Consider the following 20400-nt stretch of genomic DNA (forward strand, 5'->3'; position numbering starts at 1 on the left):
TGTGGTTTTAATATCGTATTTGTGACTAAAGTAATAGACATGATTTTTTTTTTAACTAAAAGGCTGAGATTGTGAAAGTTAATGGATACTCTCGAGATTAGGGATGATGGGGAATTTGGATGACCAGCGATTATCTACAGTGCTATGTAGCAGCTTTTGTTTCAGATATTGCCTTGAATCTACCCTTACCGTAATGCTGCTAGGCATGTCCCCTTAATTGGCATCTAACTTGCTTTTTTGACCACCCAGTTATCTGGGAATGAGGTAACTTAACTGTTTTCCAAATACCTAAGCAATCTTGTTAAGCTATGCAATTGTTCTGGTAAATTAAAGTTTTTAAATGTCCACTAGTCTACTTTTACTAGGAGTTAAGTTTTGACTAAATGAGTTCCGATGTAAGTGATGGTTGGTAAAATGAGGCATTTCAATCAAAGCTTTGTTTTCAGTCGTGTGTATCTAGTCGTACTTCTTGCAACATCAGAGCGCAAAACACAAACTGAGAATGTTCTTGCATGAGATGGTTACAGGGAGGATTTTAAAACGGAAACTGGTAGAGGGAATTAACCCGTTTAGGCATTCGCTAGCGCGGGAGTGGCCGCATCAGGCAACAGACGTGCGCAGCACTACTGAGGTAGTGCTCGCGACGGCCGTTGGGCGACGGGCGCACTTAAGGGGTTAAGTAGACATTTGGTGCAAGTTTTTATGGCCTAAGTAAGCCATTGACTTCAAATTCACAAAACCAAGCTTGTTGTGGTAGTGGTTCAGAGGAAGGTCACCAGCTCTGACGAATATTAGCAGTATTTTACCAGAGATGGGAATTAAATTCTTTGTGCTCCCAAATAAAAAAACAAGTTGTCATAGGCGTGTTTTTTTTGCTTTTCTCCAAGCGGTTTGTTTTCTTCCGCCATCCGGCTCGGATGCTGCTCTGAAGCCAAGTGTTAAATCTCAACAAGAACGCATTTCGGTTCAGTTTTGGGTTCTGGGGCTACATAGAAAGTCACTTACATCAAAGAGCAAACCTTTTTCCTTAGAGTTCCCACCGAGTACATTCATACTTTCCTTCGGTATTGACTCCATGTTTATCACTAGAAGCCCTAGAAGTGAATATCGAGAATGCGCTGAGGACTTAGTCATGGAGCAAACTCCTTTCTACTTTTGTCCTGAGTGCAATGTAAAATATGCCTAGTCTGACTGACCCAATGTCATTGGTACCTCGTTTCGTAGCATAGTCTACCTGCGAGGCCTGCCCTGCATTCCGTTGAAAGAAAACCCTCAAACAGAATAGAGAGTTGGTGGGTGCTTTTTAACACGCAGCGTGAAGGGCTATTCGATACACCTCAGATCTGTGGAATGGAAGACATCCAGGAGGCCATGGTTATCCAGTACCTGGAAGTCGTCGCACCACATCTAAATTCCTGGCACACATGCAAACTGCAGTGTCGCTACAGCTCGTACTAGGCTTTATCATAAAAGCCTGCTCCAACACTGAACAAACCATGCTTAAACTATTGGGCTTGATTACTTTATATGCAGGCCCTTTCTAAACCCATTCTGCAAGTGACTATTACCCCAGATTCCTCTCATATAGGGTGGAGGTCCCCTAATTCACCACATAACAATCCATGGTTCCTGGGAATCTCCACATCAATGTTGCTACATCAAATACTTGGAACTCCTACCATCAAATTGGCCCTCAAAGCATTTCTTCCCATTCTCCAGAGCAAAACTGCTCTCATATAGACAAACATGACTGCCATATTTTATATCAAGAAGCAGGGAGGGACCTACTCCCACAAGATTTTGCAGCTTGCACAGGAGATTTGGCATTGGGCACCCCACCAAAACATTAATTTCTTGGCACCGCGTTTTCCTGAACTGGACAACTAATTCTTTGCACACCTGCTCAGCAGGAACCATCAATAAGTTCACGAGTGGAAGCTTCACCCAAAAGTCCTTCAAAAGTACTTCCACCATTACCCTTGCAGTAGATCTGTTTGCCACTCCCGAAAACTCATAATACCAATTCTTTGCCACAATTTACCCCCTCTTTCAATCCAAAGGCAATGCTCTATGGATCAGAGATAGCAGCTGCTTATGCTTTTCCACCCTTTTCTCTCTGCCTGTATATTGTCAGGCAGATACACCTAGTTGCACCAACATGGACTCTGCAGCCATGTTTCTCAATACTTCTAGAGATCAATCATCCCTCGCAAGAAGCTCCCAGATTGGCCGGACCTTCACACTACGCATTTAGGACTGTCCGGACATTCCAAACCCAAATAACTCTCTCTAGCACTTTGGCACCTGAGTATTTGGGAGTTCCGGTACCTTCACCATCCTACAAGAATGCATGGCAATTCTGCAAGTGGCTAGGAAACGGGCTATTCATACTTGCTACATAGCTAAATAAGTTTTATGTACTCCTGTTTTTCCAAATGATGGATCCTTCTACAGTTTTGATGCTGGATATCATTTCTTACCTTCTACACCTTTTATAATGCAGCGTTAGCGTATGCTTCCATACAACTATATCTGACTACAGTTGCTGCATACCTTCAGAATCCAACACGATATCAAGAGTATGCAGAGCGTGTGAATCTACAGCTCTAAACACTACGAACAGATGGTTACAGGGTAAGTAACATTGTCCCATAAACACGGGAAGCCTATTTCCTGTGATAAAAAAAATCTGCTGACCAGAACTGTGGAAGCTTTCTTACATCCACAATGTGTAACTGGGTTTAATTAGTTACGTGAATGAACCACTATCTAGACATACTACGGAAATGTATAGGGTGATAACAGTTCTTTAAGATAATTATTGGACCTACTGTGCTGACTTCCCGTAGCTTAAGTGCTATGTCCCTTTTATTCAGGCTATTGGTACGGAAAATCCTTGACATGTGTATAGGCCCTGTAATGCTAGTGATCTCTTTTGGTGCTTTTAATAGTTCCTAAAGTTCAAAATTCTTTCCATCATAGGCCATTCATGCCTATATTACATCGCACCATGCTTTAGTATTGCCATGAGAGTGCATCATTGCAATCCTCTCCACCGATCTGTTGGTAAGCCCTGAGGCAAGGCAACTGTAATGAGGAATGCTTTATTACAGCCACCAAGCCACGATCATGCTATTTGTATGAGGACATGACACTTACCTGGGAGCTGCTGTGATGAATCTCTGTGGGACTTGTTTTTTTTTTCTTCTTTTTTTCCTGACCTACTATAAAATGGAAATAAAGATATTTGAGCACTTCTGGCAAACATTTACAAAGAGGACAATGCAGACACCTTTCTGCTAAAGCTCTTATCGCACAAAGCGGCTCGAGGGTTCCAAGTGAAATTGCCAAAAATCGCTGTTCCAATTTTTTACAGGACAGCCCGATGACCATGGATTCAAGGCAGACGCATTCTGCTCCAGCAAAGGGCAAGCGGGAGGGTTTCAGGTGTGACTCTGTGTCTGAGGCATTGAGAGATTCATCATTACAGCTTCCCAAGGTAAGTGGATCTTCTCCACCTCAGACCTTAGCCACAGTCAAACGTTCACCACTTCGCCTAGAGTAAATTGTAAACTGCATGTGAGCTATGGAAAAAAGTTGTGAATACCCATTTAGCAAACACTGGAATTCATCGTGGTGTCTGAAATCACACTGTAAAGTTTGAAATGGAGTGTGGTTACTCTGTAAATGACAGCGGAATGCATTGTTGAAGATTCTTATTTTTTGGTGGTGTGAAGATCAATTAACAAGGGTTCCTTCAGCTAAATAACCATGCTCGATGCTACACATCCTGCATCTGCAAACGTTTTTCTCATCAATTCGTTTTAATGTGAATTTCCCTTTGTTCTTTAGAAGTGCTTATATTTTCTTAACTGTCTTATCCACAGCGCTTGGTTGGCATCCATTCATTCAAGTAAGTAGAGATGCCATTGGTAGAAGCTTCTGTAGGTCGAAACATTTTTTTTGAATATAGATTGTCGTTCACAGTCTAAGGTAACTTGTATTTACTCATGACTAATCTTGCCCTGCATTTAATTCTCTGCCTAAAACAGGAAAGATTAAAAGCCAATGAGCAGCGTATGGAAATGGAAGAAAGGGTTGCTAAAAGGACTTCTGAAAGCAGTAAACAGGGCATAACCTCTTCCAGTTCTGGACATTTGCAAAGGAAATCGCATGCTGTGTCTCCATCTGCCTCTGTGTCTTACAGCAGCAAGATGGTGAACTCTCCTGCTGTCTCTCCTCTCTGCTCACCTATGGCAGTGCTCAAAGCAGAGGTAATTCACAAACTGGAAGAGCAATCTATGCAGACTTCTTACTCCTACCCTGCTACGCCCAGATCTCGCCAGTCCAGCCCACCACTTGCCTCCCCACCGCCACCTACACCACCAATTCCACCGAAGGAAGAAGTTCCAGAGGATCTAGTCAAGAAAGAATTGGATCTTGACAAGGAAGCCTCCACTCCATTTGATGCTGTGTTTCCTGGTAAGATATAGGACCTGTTATTATGTTTGATAAGTGCTTTTAGTCTCTGCCAATTGTCTTCATTGTTACAATGGAAAACACTTAAGGACAGACAGTAGAAAGTGTCATATACTGTGGGAATCACAGGACCTGTAGAAAATAAAGAAAAGGTGTCTTAACTGTATCAGATAAAAAACATTTCTTTAACTTGCGTACTTTTATCTAGCCTTCTTTCCTAATCCTATTTCTGTTTAAACTAAAACTGGGGGTGATTACTCATAAGCGATATTAGTAAAACATTTTTATTCCACATTCGCCCTTTCTTCTTTTTCTTAGACATGCCTCCGGGATATTCATTCCAGTCTCTTCCCTCATCCTTCAGAAGACCTTATCCATACCTCCTCCAACCTACTGCAGCTGCTGATGCAGAAGGATTGGCTCCAGATGTACCAATGGCCACCGAAAGCCCTGAACATATGCAAACATCTCCGGTTTTAACACCAACCCAAGTTGTCTCCACAAAAATGTTGGATCCTTTGAATGAGTCAGAAACTTTGGAGCAAAGAGTCAAAACTGAGGAAGTATCTGAAGAATCTGAGATGAAGGAGCAACAGAAAGACCTCGGTGAACAAAGCACAGAATTCCAGGACACCGTGGTGGATTCCATTGAAAGCGCAGATTTCTCTAGCCGCGCAGCACAGCCTGAGGATGCAAAAAATGCTTTTGTGGAAAATCCCCCTTCCCCTCAAACGCCGTCTCTGCCGGACTGTCATGAAGTGGCTTGCCCTTTAGAACAAGTAGCTGAGGAGGAGGAGGGTAGTGGCCCAGGGGTTTGTCCCAGCCCTGCCCATTCTCTGAACTCCCTAACCGAAACAGGCGTTGAACAAGCTGAGCTAGAACTAGAACGTCCATCTGGGCAGGACGAACTTTCTGTACCAGATCTAACCGAGGATTTCGACTCTTGCAGGCAGGAGGATTGTATAAGTGCGCCTATTAAGGAAAGTGAGACCCTTCCAGACATTGACTGTTATGTTGATGACTCCATTGACATCAAAACCGAGGATCCTCTTGCAGGCATGCATGCATTGGTGGCCGCCACAGAAATGCCAGAGGCACTTTCCATGTGTACTATAATCAGTGTTACACCAGCCCAAATAGATAAGAACGTGCCCTCCTTAGACCCCTCCATCCTTAACGGGATCTCCCTGCTGAGCGAAATTGCCGAGATGGAGCTTGAAAAAAGGAAGCAAGACGTGCTAAGTACGTATTTTTTTTTTTTTAACCTGCCTTACTGAATTTTGTATTCCTGCCATTTTTCTAAATAACAGGACAGGCCTCTGTAATCTTAAAATACTGTTTTCAATGACCAGACTTTTTGGATCTCCTGGATCACTAGCTTCAGTATCCTGAGCAAAGGGCAGTTGTAGAAAAATAAAATGTAATTGTTTGCCTAAATTGCATTTTGAAGGTATATCTATGGCCTGGTCTACAGTGACCCTTGATAGGAAAATTGATTGTCAGTAGAATTTATCCCAGTTTAAAAAAAGAAAGTTTCTAAACACGAAGCTCTGAATAGTTGAGGAAGAACTTGAAGTCTGTTGAATTTCCTTCATTATGACTAAAGACTAACCCTGGGTGAAGCGATACGCTCGTGTAGTTTGCGCTACTTCGCACTACGCGAATTGCACGTTGCACAGTGCAAACACACGTAGCGTAGCGGTCATTTTTTGCTTGCTCGCGGTCCTCAACGGCAAGTTGGCGACCGCGAGCAAAATGACATCCTGGCAAGATTCTAAAAGCGGGGAGGTCCAGTATCTAATTGCGAGTGGTCACAGATGCTCGCGACCGATCGTAATGAGAAACTACCAGTCCGCGTTGAGAAAGCCGCAGCTCAGGTAGAAATCTACTCGAGCGGCAGAAAACGACCACTTGCACTGTGCAAGACTCTGTTCACACTGATTGCTCAGTGCGAACAAGCATCTGGCACTGTGCAATCCGTGCGAACAGAATTTTGCACAGTGCACTACGCAGTTCGCGAAGCTACCCGTAGTGCACTTAGTGTAGTTACGCGTAGTACTACTACACTAACTACGCCCAGGGTTACTCAAGACCCAATATCAATTGGACTATACAATTGTGTTGCCTTACGCTCTCCCTTCACACATCCTTCTAGCGATATACTATATATTTACATTGATAACCCTTTGAACAGTCTACATTTTCTGCTGCGCTAATCCACTTCGTACTGTGATATGTTTTTTTAATGTAAAGTGCTTCGACTCCCACTGCATAAAAAGACCCCAGGGAAAGGAGTGAAATGAATAGTTATTTATCTGTAGCAAATACATGTTCTACTCCTTGGAGACCCACTGTCTTTGTCATCTGCAATCTAAACTTCATAACTATAGTCTCACCCAGGCAGATCTCAGCTGTGATGTTAAGACAAGCATTTTTTTTAATGATTTTTAAGTAACGATGAACAGAAAGCATAATGAATCTATGTGGAGGGAAGTTAATCGAGGGTTGTAATGTGGGGTGCATTCTGTTGTGGGGTACTTGCTTCATCCTAAACTTAATCCGCCCCACAGGTCTGGAAAGCATGGCGTTCCGCCCTTGCCTGCAGAGCCTGCTAGCGGCCAGTACGCAAATGCTGATGGAGGTCCTTGCTGGTCCGACGGAGGAAAGTTTGAAGAAGTGCTCGCTTCGGCTGCCTCGGGAGTTAAATCCCAACAAGAAGTACAGCTGGATGCAGAAAAAGGAAGAGCCGGTAAGCGGATCACATGCTGGACATGGAGTTAGGAGGCTGGGGTGGAAAGAGCACAGGGCACATTCGCAAATGCTACAAAACACATTCTTCAATCAGAAGGAAAATAAGCGGACCTTTTTCAAATGGCCTTGGTAATGACCCTTTATTTACCCAAAAGTGTCCCCCTGTCGGGTGTGGGAAGAGAGCAGTGAGGTCAATAAGCCCCAATGTGCTGAAAATAGAGGCGCGCACTCTCTGACCTTCAGCAGAATTTTGGGGAGTCTTCTGTGCAAAAATAGATCATGGGATGCCCACCCCCATCGAGCCGCAAATACAAAATGTATTGCACCCCTTTACCTGCCGTGAAATCCGGAGATAGAAAAGCGGACTTACTAATTAAAAGTTTTTAACAGAGGCCCTAGCTCGGGATCCTCCCGATAGCAGTCATCAAAGAAATGAAGAGCTGGTGAGTGGCACCTGGTCTTACCCCGGGGGTGGGTTGAACACGGAGACCCCTGATCAGACTTCGAAGCCGCTGGTCCGGTTATCTGCACAAAGCCGCAGTCCACCTCGGCCTCCTCTTTCCCTCCATCAGATGTGGCTACCATGAATAAGCCGTGCTCTGTGTTCTCTCCCAAGCCCTGGCCAGCGCCTTCAAGAGGTGCCTCGATGATGTGCACGGAGCCCTGTTCCTTCATGTGGTCGAACCCCAGGGTTCATACAGTGACTTCTGACTCCATCTGTGGTGGAGTTGGGGAACCTCGCCCTTTGTATTCACTAGTCCGAGCGTTTTACAGTGCTCCTCTAGGGTAATGGTTTATATTTTTTGAGCATTTTCCTTGAGTTTTATGTTTATACTACGTGAATCATTAACCCGATTCGAGAATGGATGTTCGTGTTATTTCCTCGTTCAAGGGACAACATTCTGCAGAGGTGTTTGGGGATGATTCATGGAAAATGAATAAAACGTTCTATTCAAATGCTATGGGAATGATAGATTTAGATGGGCACAGTTTGTGTTGTATGAATAAAAAATATTTGGCCATTTTTTTTCTTCTTTTTTCGTAGGAGATAGTTTAGCGCCCTGAATTTCCTGGGTTTTGAGGGCCTTCCTCTTGTGAAGAAATGGTTCATTTTTGGGACAACTTCTTTTTTCTAAGACTTCCCTTGTCCACCACATTTATTTTTCGTTCCTCCATGCTGCGAGTATCTCATTTTCAAACAAGAGTGTTTCATCACACTTAGCAGAATGAACGCATGGTCTTTAGTATTCTGAAAATCTCCCTCTCTGCCCAGAGAGGGGAAGATTCAATGTTGCCGCTTGAGCTTTTCTTCACCTTGCCTCAGCATTGCTTTCGGGGGACCAAGATGAGGGTCTCGTACCTTATGATGTTAACGTCCGGTTGCTAACCGACTTTCGGGGTTTTCCACTGGTTTCCTGTGATTAATGGTAAATATGAAACTCCGGAGCGACACATCTAAGACTAAGCTGCTTATTTGTACTGTATTCTTAGCATGATTTATTGTTCAGGTGCGCTTTCCCCTGCCAGTGCCGCCCCACCCCTCCCTCTCCTTTGTACCCCCTCATTGGATAAGTATATGGATTTTCCTCAGTCTTTGTATTTGATACTCGCTGTTTTTTAACTAATTTTAGTTTTACATTGCTAGCCACAAGGTGGCAGCATTCCCCCGCACATCAGAAGTTGGAACAAGGCTGCTGCTGCTTTATTAAAACCGGTCTCCTACAGGTATCTAATCCCCACACTAACACAACACGCTGTGCTTGCTTCCGACTCCTAGAACACCTTGCAATGGCTCAGGCCGATATTAAGTGGTCTTCTAGTAATTCAGCTACCCCCCCAACACAACAGTCTCAAACTTTGACTCCTTGCAGTTTAGCAAATTGTACACTACCCGCCCTTGCACTGGGCATTACATATCGTAAAGTAGGAGTTACTTAGCAAAATCTGTGTCCTTTCTTCCATCATGTGCAAGGACCATGTAATCCGTAGATACCGCCCTAAAACATTTTGGCAAAGTTGTCTTCTGTTGAATGCGTTCACTGTATTTGGTTCATCAGAACCTCTCTGTAAAGTGTACTCCATACTCGGGTACTCTGCTACTGCTGCTACTACTACGCCAGCTCCACTCAACTTTTGTTCTCTCTTTTGCTGCTCCCTTTTATTTTAGTATTGCATGTCAATAAGCCACCTATATTTACACATTGCCAGTGGGGTTAAAAATATCACATATTTTGAGCCCTCTATTTTTAAATCCCTAAATGCATTGCAAATGTTGCACAGAAGATGGCCCAATTAAATGCCGAATGATTTACTCGCCGCTCTGTTCTGTTTCAGATGTACCTGATGAAGTCCTCCATCGATAACATGGACGCCATGGAACTGGACTACAGGGTGCAGTTGGCGGAGCTGCAGAGGCGCTACAAGGACAAGCAGCGGGAACTGGTGAAACTGCAGCGGCGGAGAGACTCGGAGTAAGTTGTACTTACTCAAATTAACAAGGATTCTTTTAATGGCACCCAGGGTTTAAAATATCTTTACTACACACAAGAGCCCAACCATAAGGTGTTCTAACCCATTTAGTGTTTAATCTTATAGCAGTCTGCGCACTGGGTTATTTTATAACAACAATCAGGACTTCTCACCAGTGGCGTCTCCTCCGCTAAGGCGGAGGAGCGTCGCCCCACTGCTCCTTAAGGAGAGCAAAAGAAAGAACAAGAAGTTATTATAATTTTATTTTTCTTTGCACCAGCCAGGTCGGGCGAGCGGGTTTTGTCACCGAGGGAGCAGAAGTGGTTTGCACTCTCTCCCAACGTGCGCATCGCAGCTTTACTGGACCTCTAGGGCCGGCCAAACTGTCATGCGCGCTTGGAATGTTCTCCATTGGGCTGTGTTGCACAGCCCAGAAGAGAACCTGCCTAGCCTCTCCAGGCACTGCCTTAGCGGCCGAACAGACAGCTCAGACCAATCACAACGCTGCTCAGGCAGCGTCGTGATTGGCTGGGAGAGTCCGGAAGCCTGGAAAAAAGAAGTGTGCGGTGGCAGTGGAGAAGGCAAGTTTATTATTGTTTTTTTAGCCACTACCCCCTTTCAGAGGCAGCCACCACTGCTTCTCACCTGAACGTAATAGTGTTTGAAATATTTTATGCTATCTTCCAGTGGCACTTTTTGTATTCATCAGTAACTAGATATCTGATGTAATAACTGTCTCTAACTTAGGCTCTTAAAATCTTAGCAGTTAAATTCAGCGATAGTAAGCAGTGTGCAATGTGAATCCCAATTGGGAGAAACTGCTAAGTTTGTTTAGGATTGCAGTCCAAAAACGGAATTGTAAAGGGCTCAGGTTACATTTGAAACACAGTTGAAGTGCTTGGTTTGAATCTACAAACCATTGTCGTGCTTTGGCTAACTATTAAGAGCATTTGTTACTTTTTAGCGACAAGCGTGATGAGAAGAGTAGAAGTTTGGCAAGAAGAGGCCCTGGAAGACCCAAGAAGCGAAAGCATGGATCACACGTGCTCTCACCCTCTCAGGAGCGAGGGAAGAGTGAAAGCAAGAGCAGAAAGTAAGGCTGGAATCTGGAATGGTGGGTGTGGCGGGATCGGATGATGACCAGTGTCTACATGTTTCATTCTCTAGAAGTAGAAACTGTCATACTGTTAGTGAAATGCTGAGCAGGTCTTTCAATTGATGAGCATAACATTGGAATTTTGCATCTCAATGTAAGCGAATTACCAGGAGAGTATAGACTTTCTGCTGCAACATTCTAATTCTTGTTTTTAGTTTCGCCCCCTGTTGGATTTGGAACTTGCTTCACTCACTGGAAAGTTACAATAACATTATCGCCCATCTGCCTCTTTAAAGGTCCTTGGATGCAGCAATAGCCTATTACTTATTGAGGGTCTTCAACAACAGTTGGTCTTCAACGCCTCAATAAAAAAAATTGCGGGGGGGGGGGGGGCTGTATTGGGTGGTGACCATTCGGTCCCTGATTCCTCCTTGAAGATGTCAAATCTATTCTGGGGAATCCTTTCATGCCGAAAGGTTCAGTACTAAAAGGAAGCCAGAAGCTGAAAGCCTATATAGACTAAAAGGCACCGTAGGAGGCAAGCCCTATCAATAGACACTGACAGGTGATCAGGGTGGAGGTACGAGAGAGCCTAAGAAAAAGGTGGCTTTAATATAGAAGAGTAAGCCCGAGATTGGATCTGGGGGAAGGGGGAGGGAACACAAAACTTATATAAGTGAGCTGTTCAAAGAGGTATGACGCAAGTAGTAATGCACCTACTACATGGACAAAAGATGGAAGCACACAGGCAAACTCCTCACATACTTGAAAATGAAAGCAACAGTTTTAGGAGGACATCTTTCAGAAGTCAGTCACATCACATACAGACCTATTTGCACCCCCAGAAAATATAAAATATAAAATGCAAAATGCCATAGCTTCGAATACAGGTAATGCACCTCCGGTCAGTAGGGATGCCCTGTCAATAAAATGATCAGGGAAGTTAGCCTGCCTTTTCCCCCATTGCCCTGGATACCGATGGCTTAACAGAAATTCAGGTATGTAGAAATGGTGCTGTTCTTAATAGCACCTCAGCAGTGGGCTAGGCAAACTAGTTGGTAAGGCCTATTGACAATAAGGAGGGATGCGGGGTCTAGTATATCAACCAGAATCAGCTGGCCTGAGTTGGTCACCAAGATGTTCCAGCAAGAGCCATAGAGATACCTAAACCAGAAAGCCAACCGTTGCTGTAACAGAAAAGGGTTCAATAATGACGGACTACTTGACACTGCAGTAGTCTGGCACTCACTGGATGAGGAAGTTTCCTGCCCTCCCTCAAGGCACACTTGGCAGCTATAGTGGCATACACTACAAGAAGAATTTAGGGAAGTTACTTCACTGCACCAGTCAGCAAAAAATGTCTATAGAACAAATAGAATAGCCTTTACCAATGCAGCCAAATACCTACAAATACATAGATGGAACCTGTACCTGGTCCTAACACAGCCCATGAAAGCACATATCTGATAGACTTCTAGTCACAGATACATTACCTTTTGAATTATCCCCAGGCATCAGACTAGATCCAGAACATTTTCTTTAGCATTCCCGATCCAGTCTGATGCCTGTAGAAAATTCAAAGGTAAGGAGTCTGCAGCTAGATTGTCTCTACCAGATAAGGCGGTACCAAAGGCAAGTAACTTGTTCTTTTAACTCATGCATAATGTGTTTTGCAGCGTGAGTCTTTCCTGGATTCACATGCTGTGCATTATTCCGCCATACATTGGTTGGGTCGATAATTTTCCATTATCTTGTAGTCCTTCTCTTTCAGATTTTTGTTTGTTGGTGGGCCTCGACAGACCTTCATTTGGTGTCCCCTGTGACGTTGTACTGCTTCCGCTGGAAGCTTCCACGTTTTCGCCATTTTCAGATTCTTTTTTCCGGCCGTTGTGCTTGCATGCCTGCTGAAGGATCTCCAATACGAGGAAAAGTTTTGGAAGAAGTTTCAGAAGTTTGTTGAAGATGATCACAATCTAAGAGCATCACAACCGAAGAGGTACTGGAGGAGAAATAAGGGGAAGATGATTTTTCCTCTAAGGTTTTTGAAAATGCCCGTTCAGGTGGCTCCCTGTCTACCCTAATTGGAGAAGACACCTTTCCAGTTCTGCAAGAAATGTCGCCACAAGTTCTCGCAGAAATACAAACATCTGGTTTGCAACCTCTGTCTGCCCGTCAAGCACCAAAGCAAAGACTTTAATGCCTCCGTGTTTACATCGAAGATGCTGAGGGTGAGCGAGAAAGACCGAGGGGGTCCATCACACCACACAGGACCAGCAGACCACCCCATCCCTGAGGGATCTAAGCCTCTTGAGAGAAGAGGAGAATGTCACAGAGGAGGGAAACATCCAACATAAATCTGCGTATCATCAACGTCGAAGGGCAGGCGACGAAAAAGATCAAGAGATCCAAGGCAAGTGATACATCGGCCTTGAAGAAATGGTCCCAAGTCACAAAGAACTGGTTCTAGGACGTCGAAGGGAGCCTCTGCATCAAAGCATTCAAAAAGCAGGTTCATCCTGAGACAAGGGGCCCCGCGGATCGCTTAAGGGGATTCCAGTGGAGGAAAAAGTCCAGAGAAACCCAAGTTGTTGAAAGATGGACGGGGAAAAGAAAGGTTCAGCATCAAAAGCAGACCGGTCGAGCGCCGATCAGAAGCTCGATGACCGTCACGTTGTCGAAAGAATCTTTGTGCCAAAGAGGATGAGACTGAGCCTCGACCCCGAAGAAGGGGCTGTCGAAATCAAGAAAGAGGCGCCATGAGGCCGAAATGGCTGCCCTTCTCCAATAGAAGAAGGACTTTGAGAGTCTGAAAGGGTTCAGAAAACCACCAAAAACTTTGATGCCGAAGGAGAAGACCAAGGGGATCTAAGAATTCCAACCTCCGCTTACACCTGAGTCTCAAGAAGAGGAGGAAGAATTCTTCTACGAAGAGGAAGACTATCAGACCAGGATGTATCTGTGTTAAGTGGAATCCATGGAACCTCTGTGGCAAGACCTGGAACCAGGCAGGCTCCCTTGAGGAGGGAGTGGACAGTTATCCATCGAGGCCTTAGTCTCTGAATGACATTGGGATTTATTACCAGCTGATAAAGCATGCAGCTGGCAGACATGGGGTGCAGCTGGAAGAATACAAACCACAATTCTATTTCTTGCTTGAATCACTGGTGCAAAGTCCGACAAGAAGTCACTTCCTACCCATGCACCCTAGTGTCCTTGGCCAGGGGAAGGAAGCTTTCAAGAAACCAGTCACTTGTAGAGCAGTGACTCCAAGGGCTGAGAAAAAATATAAAATATTCTTCTTAGGACTCTGCTTCTATTAAGGGCATTTTACCTGCTAATTCCATCATATCTTCAGCAAGGAAAACAACCATCAACCTCCGGCCCGCCTCTAGATAAGGAGAGCAAAAGAATAGTCCTTATGGGATGCAAGTTCGAACAAAGTGCTGCCAACCAATGACACATTGCCAATTCAGATACTCTACTCAGTAGGCACGCCTATCACCACTGGGAGGAGGTCTGTGAATTCATGAAGCACCTCCCTAATAAATACAGAAAGAGGGCCCTACATCTGGTAGAAAATGGCAAGAACATCTTCCCCACACCTGCCTAAAATCCGCAACTGACACGGCGGATACATCAAGCTGCCAGATGGGCATTACACTCAGGGTGCCATTCTTGGTTGATAATCTAAGGGTGCAAGCCAGAAGTCTAGGCTAACATCCTTAACACTCCATTCAACGGGGAGCAGTTGTCTGGAAGCTCGGTGGATGAAACACAACCAGTCTACCACAACACAACAAGGCTGGCAGTATCAACAGCATAGATGCCAGCCCTTTCAGGGAAAAGCCAGCGGAAGGGGCCAGCCACACAGAGGAGGGTCACCCCCACAAATAAGTGACTACAGAAACAGATCACCTTTCATGACCATCAGTTGAAGGCCGAAATGAACACCTAAGTCTTCTACACACAACAGCAGTAGGAGGCAGAATAAAAACCTTTCTCCAGGAGTGGAGGAAGATAACTTCTGACAAATTGATACTAAACATAATGCTTTTCGGATATTGCAAATAACTAATCAAATTGCCAACATCAAGGGGGGTCCAAAACAGGAAGGTCTATTCCAAGGGGAAAACTACTAGTCTCCTCAAGGAGCTCTAGGAATTACTGGTCAACTCCACAAATGTCCTTCTACCAAAGGTAGACGGATGACTACGATCAATTCTAGATTTCAGGTTCATAAAGAAATATATACAAAAAAAAAGTTCAAGATGACAACATTACAAGAGGTCCGAGGTCATAGCAGAGTTGCAAAAAGGGGCTTGGTTGGCAACAATAGACTTAAAGGTTGCCAGCTTACCCATTCCAATAAATGCACAGCACAAAAAATATCCAAGATAACAAAAAACATTATCGTTTCACAGTACAGCATCAAGACTGTTTACAAAGTGTCTGGCAGCAGTAGCAGCACACCGGAGAAGAAGGGCAATCCATGTCTATCCATACCTAGATAATTGGTTAGTAAGAGCAAACTCCTACTTCAAGTGCAAAGATGTTCAACGGGTGATGTAGCCTTTACACACTGAGCTTCTCTGTGAACACAGAGAAATCCTCTCCCGAACAAGAGAAGATCTGGGGAGCAAGAATAAACTCAATACAGGGGAATGCATTACCCAACAAAAAAGAACACCTCTATTGACAAACTCCCCTTTGCCAGAAGGGGCAAGTTCTGATGTTGAGGAAATTATAGATACGATTGCATCATGCATCCTTTTAATCCCATATACGAGACTTTAGATGAATGGATACAAAACCAGTGGTCACAAGCCGTCTGGAAGGAACAGGATGCAGTACAACACATAAACCTCCTGGAATTGCAGACAGTCCTTCTAGCCTTAAGTTTTCAAAAAATAAATATTAGTGGAAACAATATTGATTCAAAGAGACAGTACAACAACAATGTTTTATATCCACAAACAGGGAGGGACTCAATCACGGCCCTCATCAAGACTATCCCCAAAACTCTGGATATGAGCAATACAGATAATGGTGGAAATCGAAGCAATCCATCTACCAGGGAAGGACAATGTTGAGCAGACAAACTGAGCAGACCACCCTCATGCCCCTGTGAATAGGAAAGAAATGCACCAGAAGCCAGTTGAAAGGATCTTTTGGATATGGGGAACGCCAACAATAGATCTGTTTGCTACACCTCCGAATGCTAAAGCTTTGCCTCAAGACAGTCAAACCAACTGGCCGTGGGGAATGCACTTTCGAAAACTGGTCAGGGATATTTTGCGTATGAACCCAAGCCCGATAACTCTGCTGCACACAGTGATCAGCAAATGCAGAAAGAGCAGGATGACACTAATCTTAATAGCCACGAGGAGGGCGATTACTCTGCTGCACACAGTGATCAGCAAATTCAGAAAGAGCAGGATGACACCAATCTTAATAGCCACGAGGTGGGCGAGACAGACCTGGTTCTCTGAGCTAATGGAACCAGCACAAGGAAAGTACCAAAAATTACCAGGACAAACAGTATCTGTTGTAAATGGATAACGTAAGGGAACTATACCCAGAACCAGAGGCTTTGAGTCTAGCAGCATGGCTCCTGAAGACTTTTAATGTGGGTATCTAAAGCTGCCGGAAAGCACAATGGCTGTTCTAAGAAGAGCAAGAAAATGTTACATGGGGAAATGGAAGAAATACTATGGTGTATTTAAAAAGGACTAGTTAACAAGAATACGAAGGACAAAAAAGTGTAACAATATGTAGGACATCTTTTAGAGGAAAGACTAACATATGCATTCTTAAAGATTGACTGAGTAGCAATAGTGGCTTATATAAGAGACCATATTAGAAGAAGTTTGTTCAGATCACCAGTAGTAAAGAGATTCTTGTAGGGAGCTAAAGGAACAGCACCACCAAGAAAGGTACCAGCACCCAAATGGAATCTAAATGTGGCACTCACCCAGCTAATGAACACCTTTCGACCCTTTGCACAAGGTGACATTACAAATTCTGACCTTTAAAGGCTGCATTCCTAGTGGCTATAACTTCACTGTGCGGAGTGAGTTGCAAGTACTCCATACAAGAACCATATTCCTAAAATCAGATGGACAAGATAGTCGTGAGGACAGATCCACAGTTCTTACTAAGTCATTTCATAGTTCCACATGAATCAAAATATCCAAATACTAAGCTTTTTCCAAAGACGCACGCTGAAAGAAATTTGCGCACATTAGGCGCAAGACGCGCCATAATGTACTACATAGAAAAGACCAAACTGAACAGACTCAACAACTGTTTCTTGGGAAGACCAGTAACTATGAACACAATCGCAAGATGGATTGCTCAAACAATTCAGTTGTGCTGCACATATGCAGGAGAAACGTTAAGTGTAGCACCTAAGGACCATTTGATATGAAAGAAAGGAGCAAACATTGCCTTTCTGGCAGATACACCTTTGCAGCAAATCTGTATGGCAGCAACGTGGTCATCATTACAGACGTTTACAAGGCATTACTGTATCGATATACAAATGAACAAAGAAGTAAAAGTAGTTTAACAACCCCTGTTTTCAAGTCCGTGCCCATCTTCAACCCAGCCACCAAAATGCAAGAAACTGCTACAAAATCAATGCACAGCATGTGAATCCAGAAAAGATTCACACTGCTAAACATAAACCGGTCACTGAAGTTTTGCAGTTTGAAGAATTTTGTGGATTCACAAGCGACCCACCTACCTCCACATAGAAAATGGAAGAATCCACATAAAAAAAAAAAAGAATCTGAAGATGGCGATTAAAGGTGGGAGCTTCTGGAGGAAGCAGTTGGACATCACAGGGGACACCAAATGGAAGTCTGTTGAAATGCACCAACAAACACAAATGTAAACGAGAAGGACAAGATAGTGGAGAATTCCGGACCCAACCACTAGATGGCTGAATAATGCACAGCATGTGAATGCAGAAAATGCTTCAAGCTTCAAAACTGCACCGACAGGTAAACTATACCATTCAGATGTCTAACTCTAATGGCAGCCTTCCTTTATGGGTTTTTATTTCTTAAAGGAGAGTTGGCGAGCTCCAGACTCTTACAACCGAGGAGCCTTACCTGCAAAACCACAAGGACCTGGTATAAACCCAGTTTATCCCAAAGAGGTCATCCCGCTTTAATATTAAACAAGCCATAAACATCTGCATTCTTCCAGCAGCCTGAAACCAGCAGAGGTGGCCCTACATACATTGATGTTAAAAGCACGATTATGTACTACATAACTTAAAAAAAAATCATCATTCAGGAAGGGGAGCCAATTTTTTTCATCCTTGCATAAACCAGCAGTTTCCCCAGTTGCTAAAGAAACTAATGAGAGATTATAATCCAGACATATTACAAACTGTGTGCATAAGTGTCTGGTATACAGCACAGCTGGAAGTTTAACTTATTAGAACATGCATGAGGTGCGTAGTGAATGACATTGTGATTGCACGACCAGAGTTTTGTATAAATAATTTACTGCTCTGTTTTTGAGTTGCATGCCGATCGTATTGCATATGTAAAAAAAAATCATTTTGAAAGCGTGTATTTTTTCCAAATATCCGGGCTTTTTGCATTTGTTAATGTTGCTTACCGTAGAAATTGTTATTCCGCTCCATAAGTTTGAGTCCTGGACCGTTAGTTTTTATAGGATTGCTATTGGCTACACATGTCTAACGTTAATTTAAGAACTCTACCTACGCTGCTCACTCATTAGTTAATTTGTTTATGTAATAGCACTCACCTTAGTATTTTGAACTTCCATTTTATGATTTTACATTTTGTTTGTACCTACATTTTTGAATTCTACTTTATCTGGTTTAATTATTGTAAACTGCAAAGTCTCACCTTTTATGTGGAGTCAGTTGGCGACAACTTAAGCGAGGCTGGACATAAAGCTAGGGGAGCTTCTAGTGCGCTAATGTCCTTCTGCAAGGTCTTTGGATAGCCAAGTCAGAATGCAATGTCCAATCTCGTGGGGCTGATCTAGAGGCCATGTCTTTTGTGGCTAGAGAAATTAGTAATATTGGTGAATAACGGTATATTTTTAGACTGCTTAAAGCAGTGTCTGCTGTTTGGAGCAGTAATTGAAAAATATTTGCTATGGTACATATTAAGGTGGGGCTTTGCTGCATATTTCAGTAGTTTAAGTTTAACAAAACGCATTTCTCGCTCTGTTGGGATTTTACGGCTGGGAATCTTTTGAAATTCCAATAATCTTAAACACCTTCTCTGTCCGTCTGTCACCCTCTCTTTCCATCTGTCACTCCCCCTCGCTCCATCTACCCTTCTTTCTCTCGTCCCTTTCGCCTCCTCCCTACTCCTCTGCCACCAGACAGGGCAAGGTCCTGTTACTTTCAGAAGACTCGGAGGTGGGTGAAGCGGTGCGAAGAGAACAGCGGGTGCCCCTTCACGGGGAGGACGATGAAATGGAAAGCACAAGTGGGAAAGTGAAAGTAAGGAACCGAAGTTGGGATGAGTACGAGGGAACGCCTAGTTACTCACACGAGGTCAGTTAATTTGCATTTACTTACATGTTCCACAGCACACCGGTGGTGAAATGATAACCTGTAGCAACTTGCTTAAGTAGTTACGGCTGTCTCAAGGGTGTTGCATGGCTGAACACCTTTCAATTCTATTAGTCTATGCACATTGTGTCCCCCCCCTTCACACACACACATAGTTCTTGGTTTCTAGTGGTTGATGTGCTTTTTAGGGCCACACATTTTTATTACAGGTGATGTAATTGCTTCCTGCTTTATTGTTGGGCATAATTGTCATATGCTTGGAAACTGCAGCACTATCACTTGACCAGATTCACACAATGTGGTAAAGTGAGAAGGTTGTCTTTGCGACCCAGGTCTTCATTTTTCACAGAAGAGCTAGGACTCTCCTTCAATTTACACGATATGGGGAATGGTCAGCCTAAAGAGGCACTGTTTTAATGAGGTTACAGTTTACGGATGGTTTCCTAGTTTAGTGGGTCATCCCACTGACTTCCTTTTGAATGTGTGTTTGTCTTGGTCCGCTATGTAATTTTTATTGGATTCGTAGATTGAACTTCATGTGAAGATATCCACAAACATGTACGTGACTGACTATTATTTACCCAAATTAGCACCACAGCACACACATTAACAAACTAGAATGTACCTCAGTTAATCTGTCCGTTTAGTTAAGGGACACACTAGGAAAATGGGGTTTTGTTGCAGTACCCCCCACTTTTTGCCTGGTATCTGATGCAACTGTGACTAGGTGTGTACTAGGTCCCTGCTAACCAGGCCCCAGGACTTTTGTTCTTTTTCCTAAACTGTATCATTCTTGCCATAATTGGCACACCTCTGGCTCACATAAGTATCTTTCAAAAGGTACCAGTGGTTCCAAGGGTATTGTGAGCAGAGAGTCTTTAAGAGCTGCAGCATGTATTATGCAACCCTAAAAAACCATCACCTAACACATACCCACTGCGTTTGCAGACGGTGTTCACTTAGATGTAGTTAAAATTGAAAGTCGAAATGGCACCCAACCCTGTGAGCCAGGTTTACAAACCACTGCTGGTAGCATAGG

At 43.7% G+C, this 20400-nt stretch overlaps 1 protein-coding gene across 6 annotated transcripts in view; it reads left to right on the forward strand.

Annotated features, from left to right (window-relative positions):
• Positions 1 to 20400, forward strand: part of TNRC18 (trinucleotide repeat containing 18) — a 183008-nt gene that overhangs the window by 82771 nt on the left and 79837 nt on the right. For 4 of the 6 annotated variants that reach the window (XM_086940679.1, XM_086940678.1, XM_086940680.1 and 1 more), the window contains exons 10-16: positions 3377 to 3499; positions 4053 to 4482; positions 4798 to 5721; positions 7050 to 7228; positions 9565 to 9701; positions 10664 to 10792; positions 19169 to 19343. In XM_086940679.1, coding sequence (XP_086796805.1) covers positions 3377 to 3499; positions 4053 to 4482; positions 4798 to 5721; positions 7050 to 7228; positions 9565 to 9701; positions 10664 to 10792; positions 19169 to 19343 — 2097 coding nt within the window. The remainder of the gene's footprint in view (positions 1 to 3376; positions 3500 to 4052; positions 4483 to 4797; positions 5722 to 7049; positions 7229 to 9564; positions 9702 to 10663; positions 10793 to 19168; positions 19344 to 20400) is intronic. The other 2 variants (XM_086940683.1, XM_086940681.1) reach the window with 1 other exon arrangement.

The sequence above is a fragment of the Lissotriton vulgaris genome, chromosome 10, assembly GCF_964263255.1.
Source record: "Lissotriton vulgaris chromosome 10, aLisVul1.2, whole genome shotgun sequence".
Lineage (NCBI taxonomy): Eukaryota > Metazoa > Chordata > Amphibia > Caudata > Salamandridae > Lissotriton > Lissotriton vulgaris.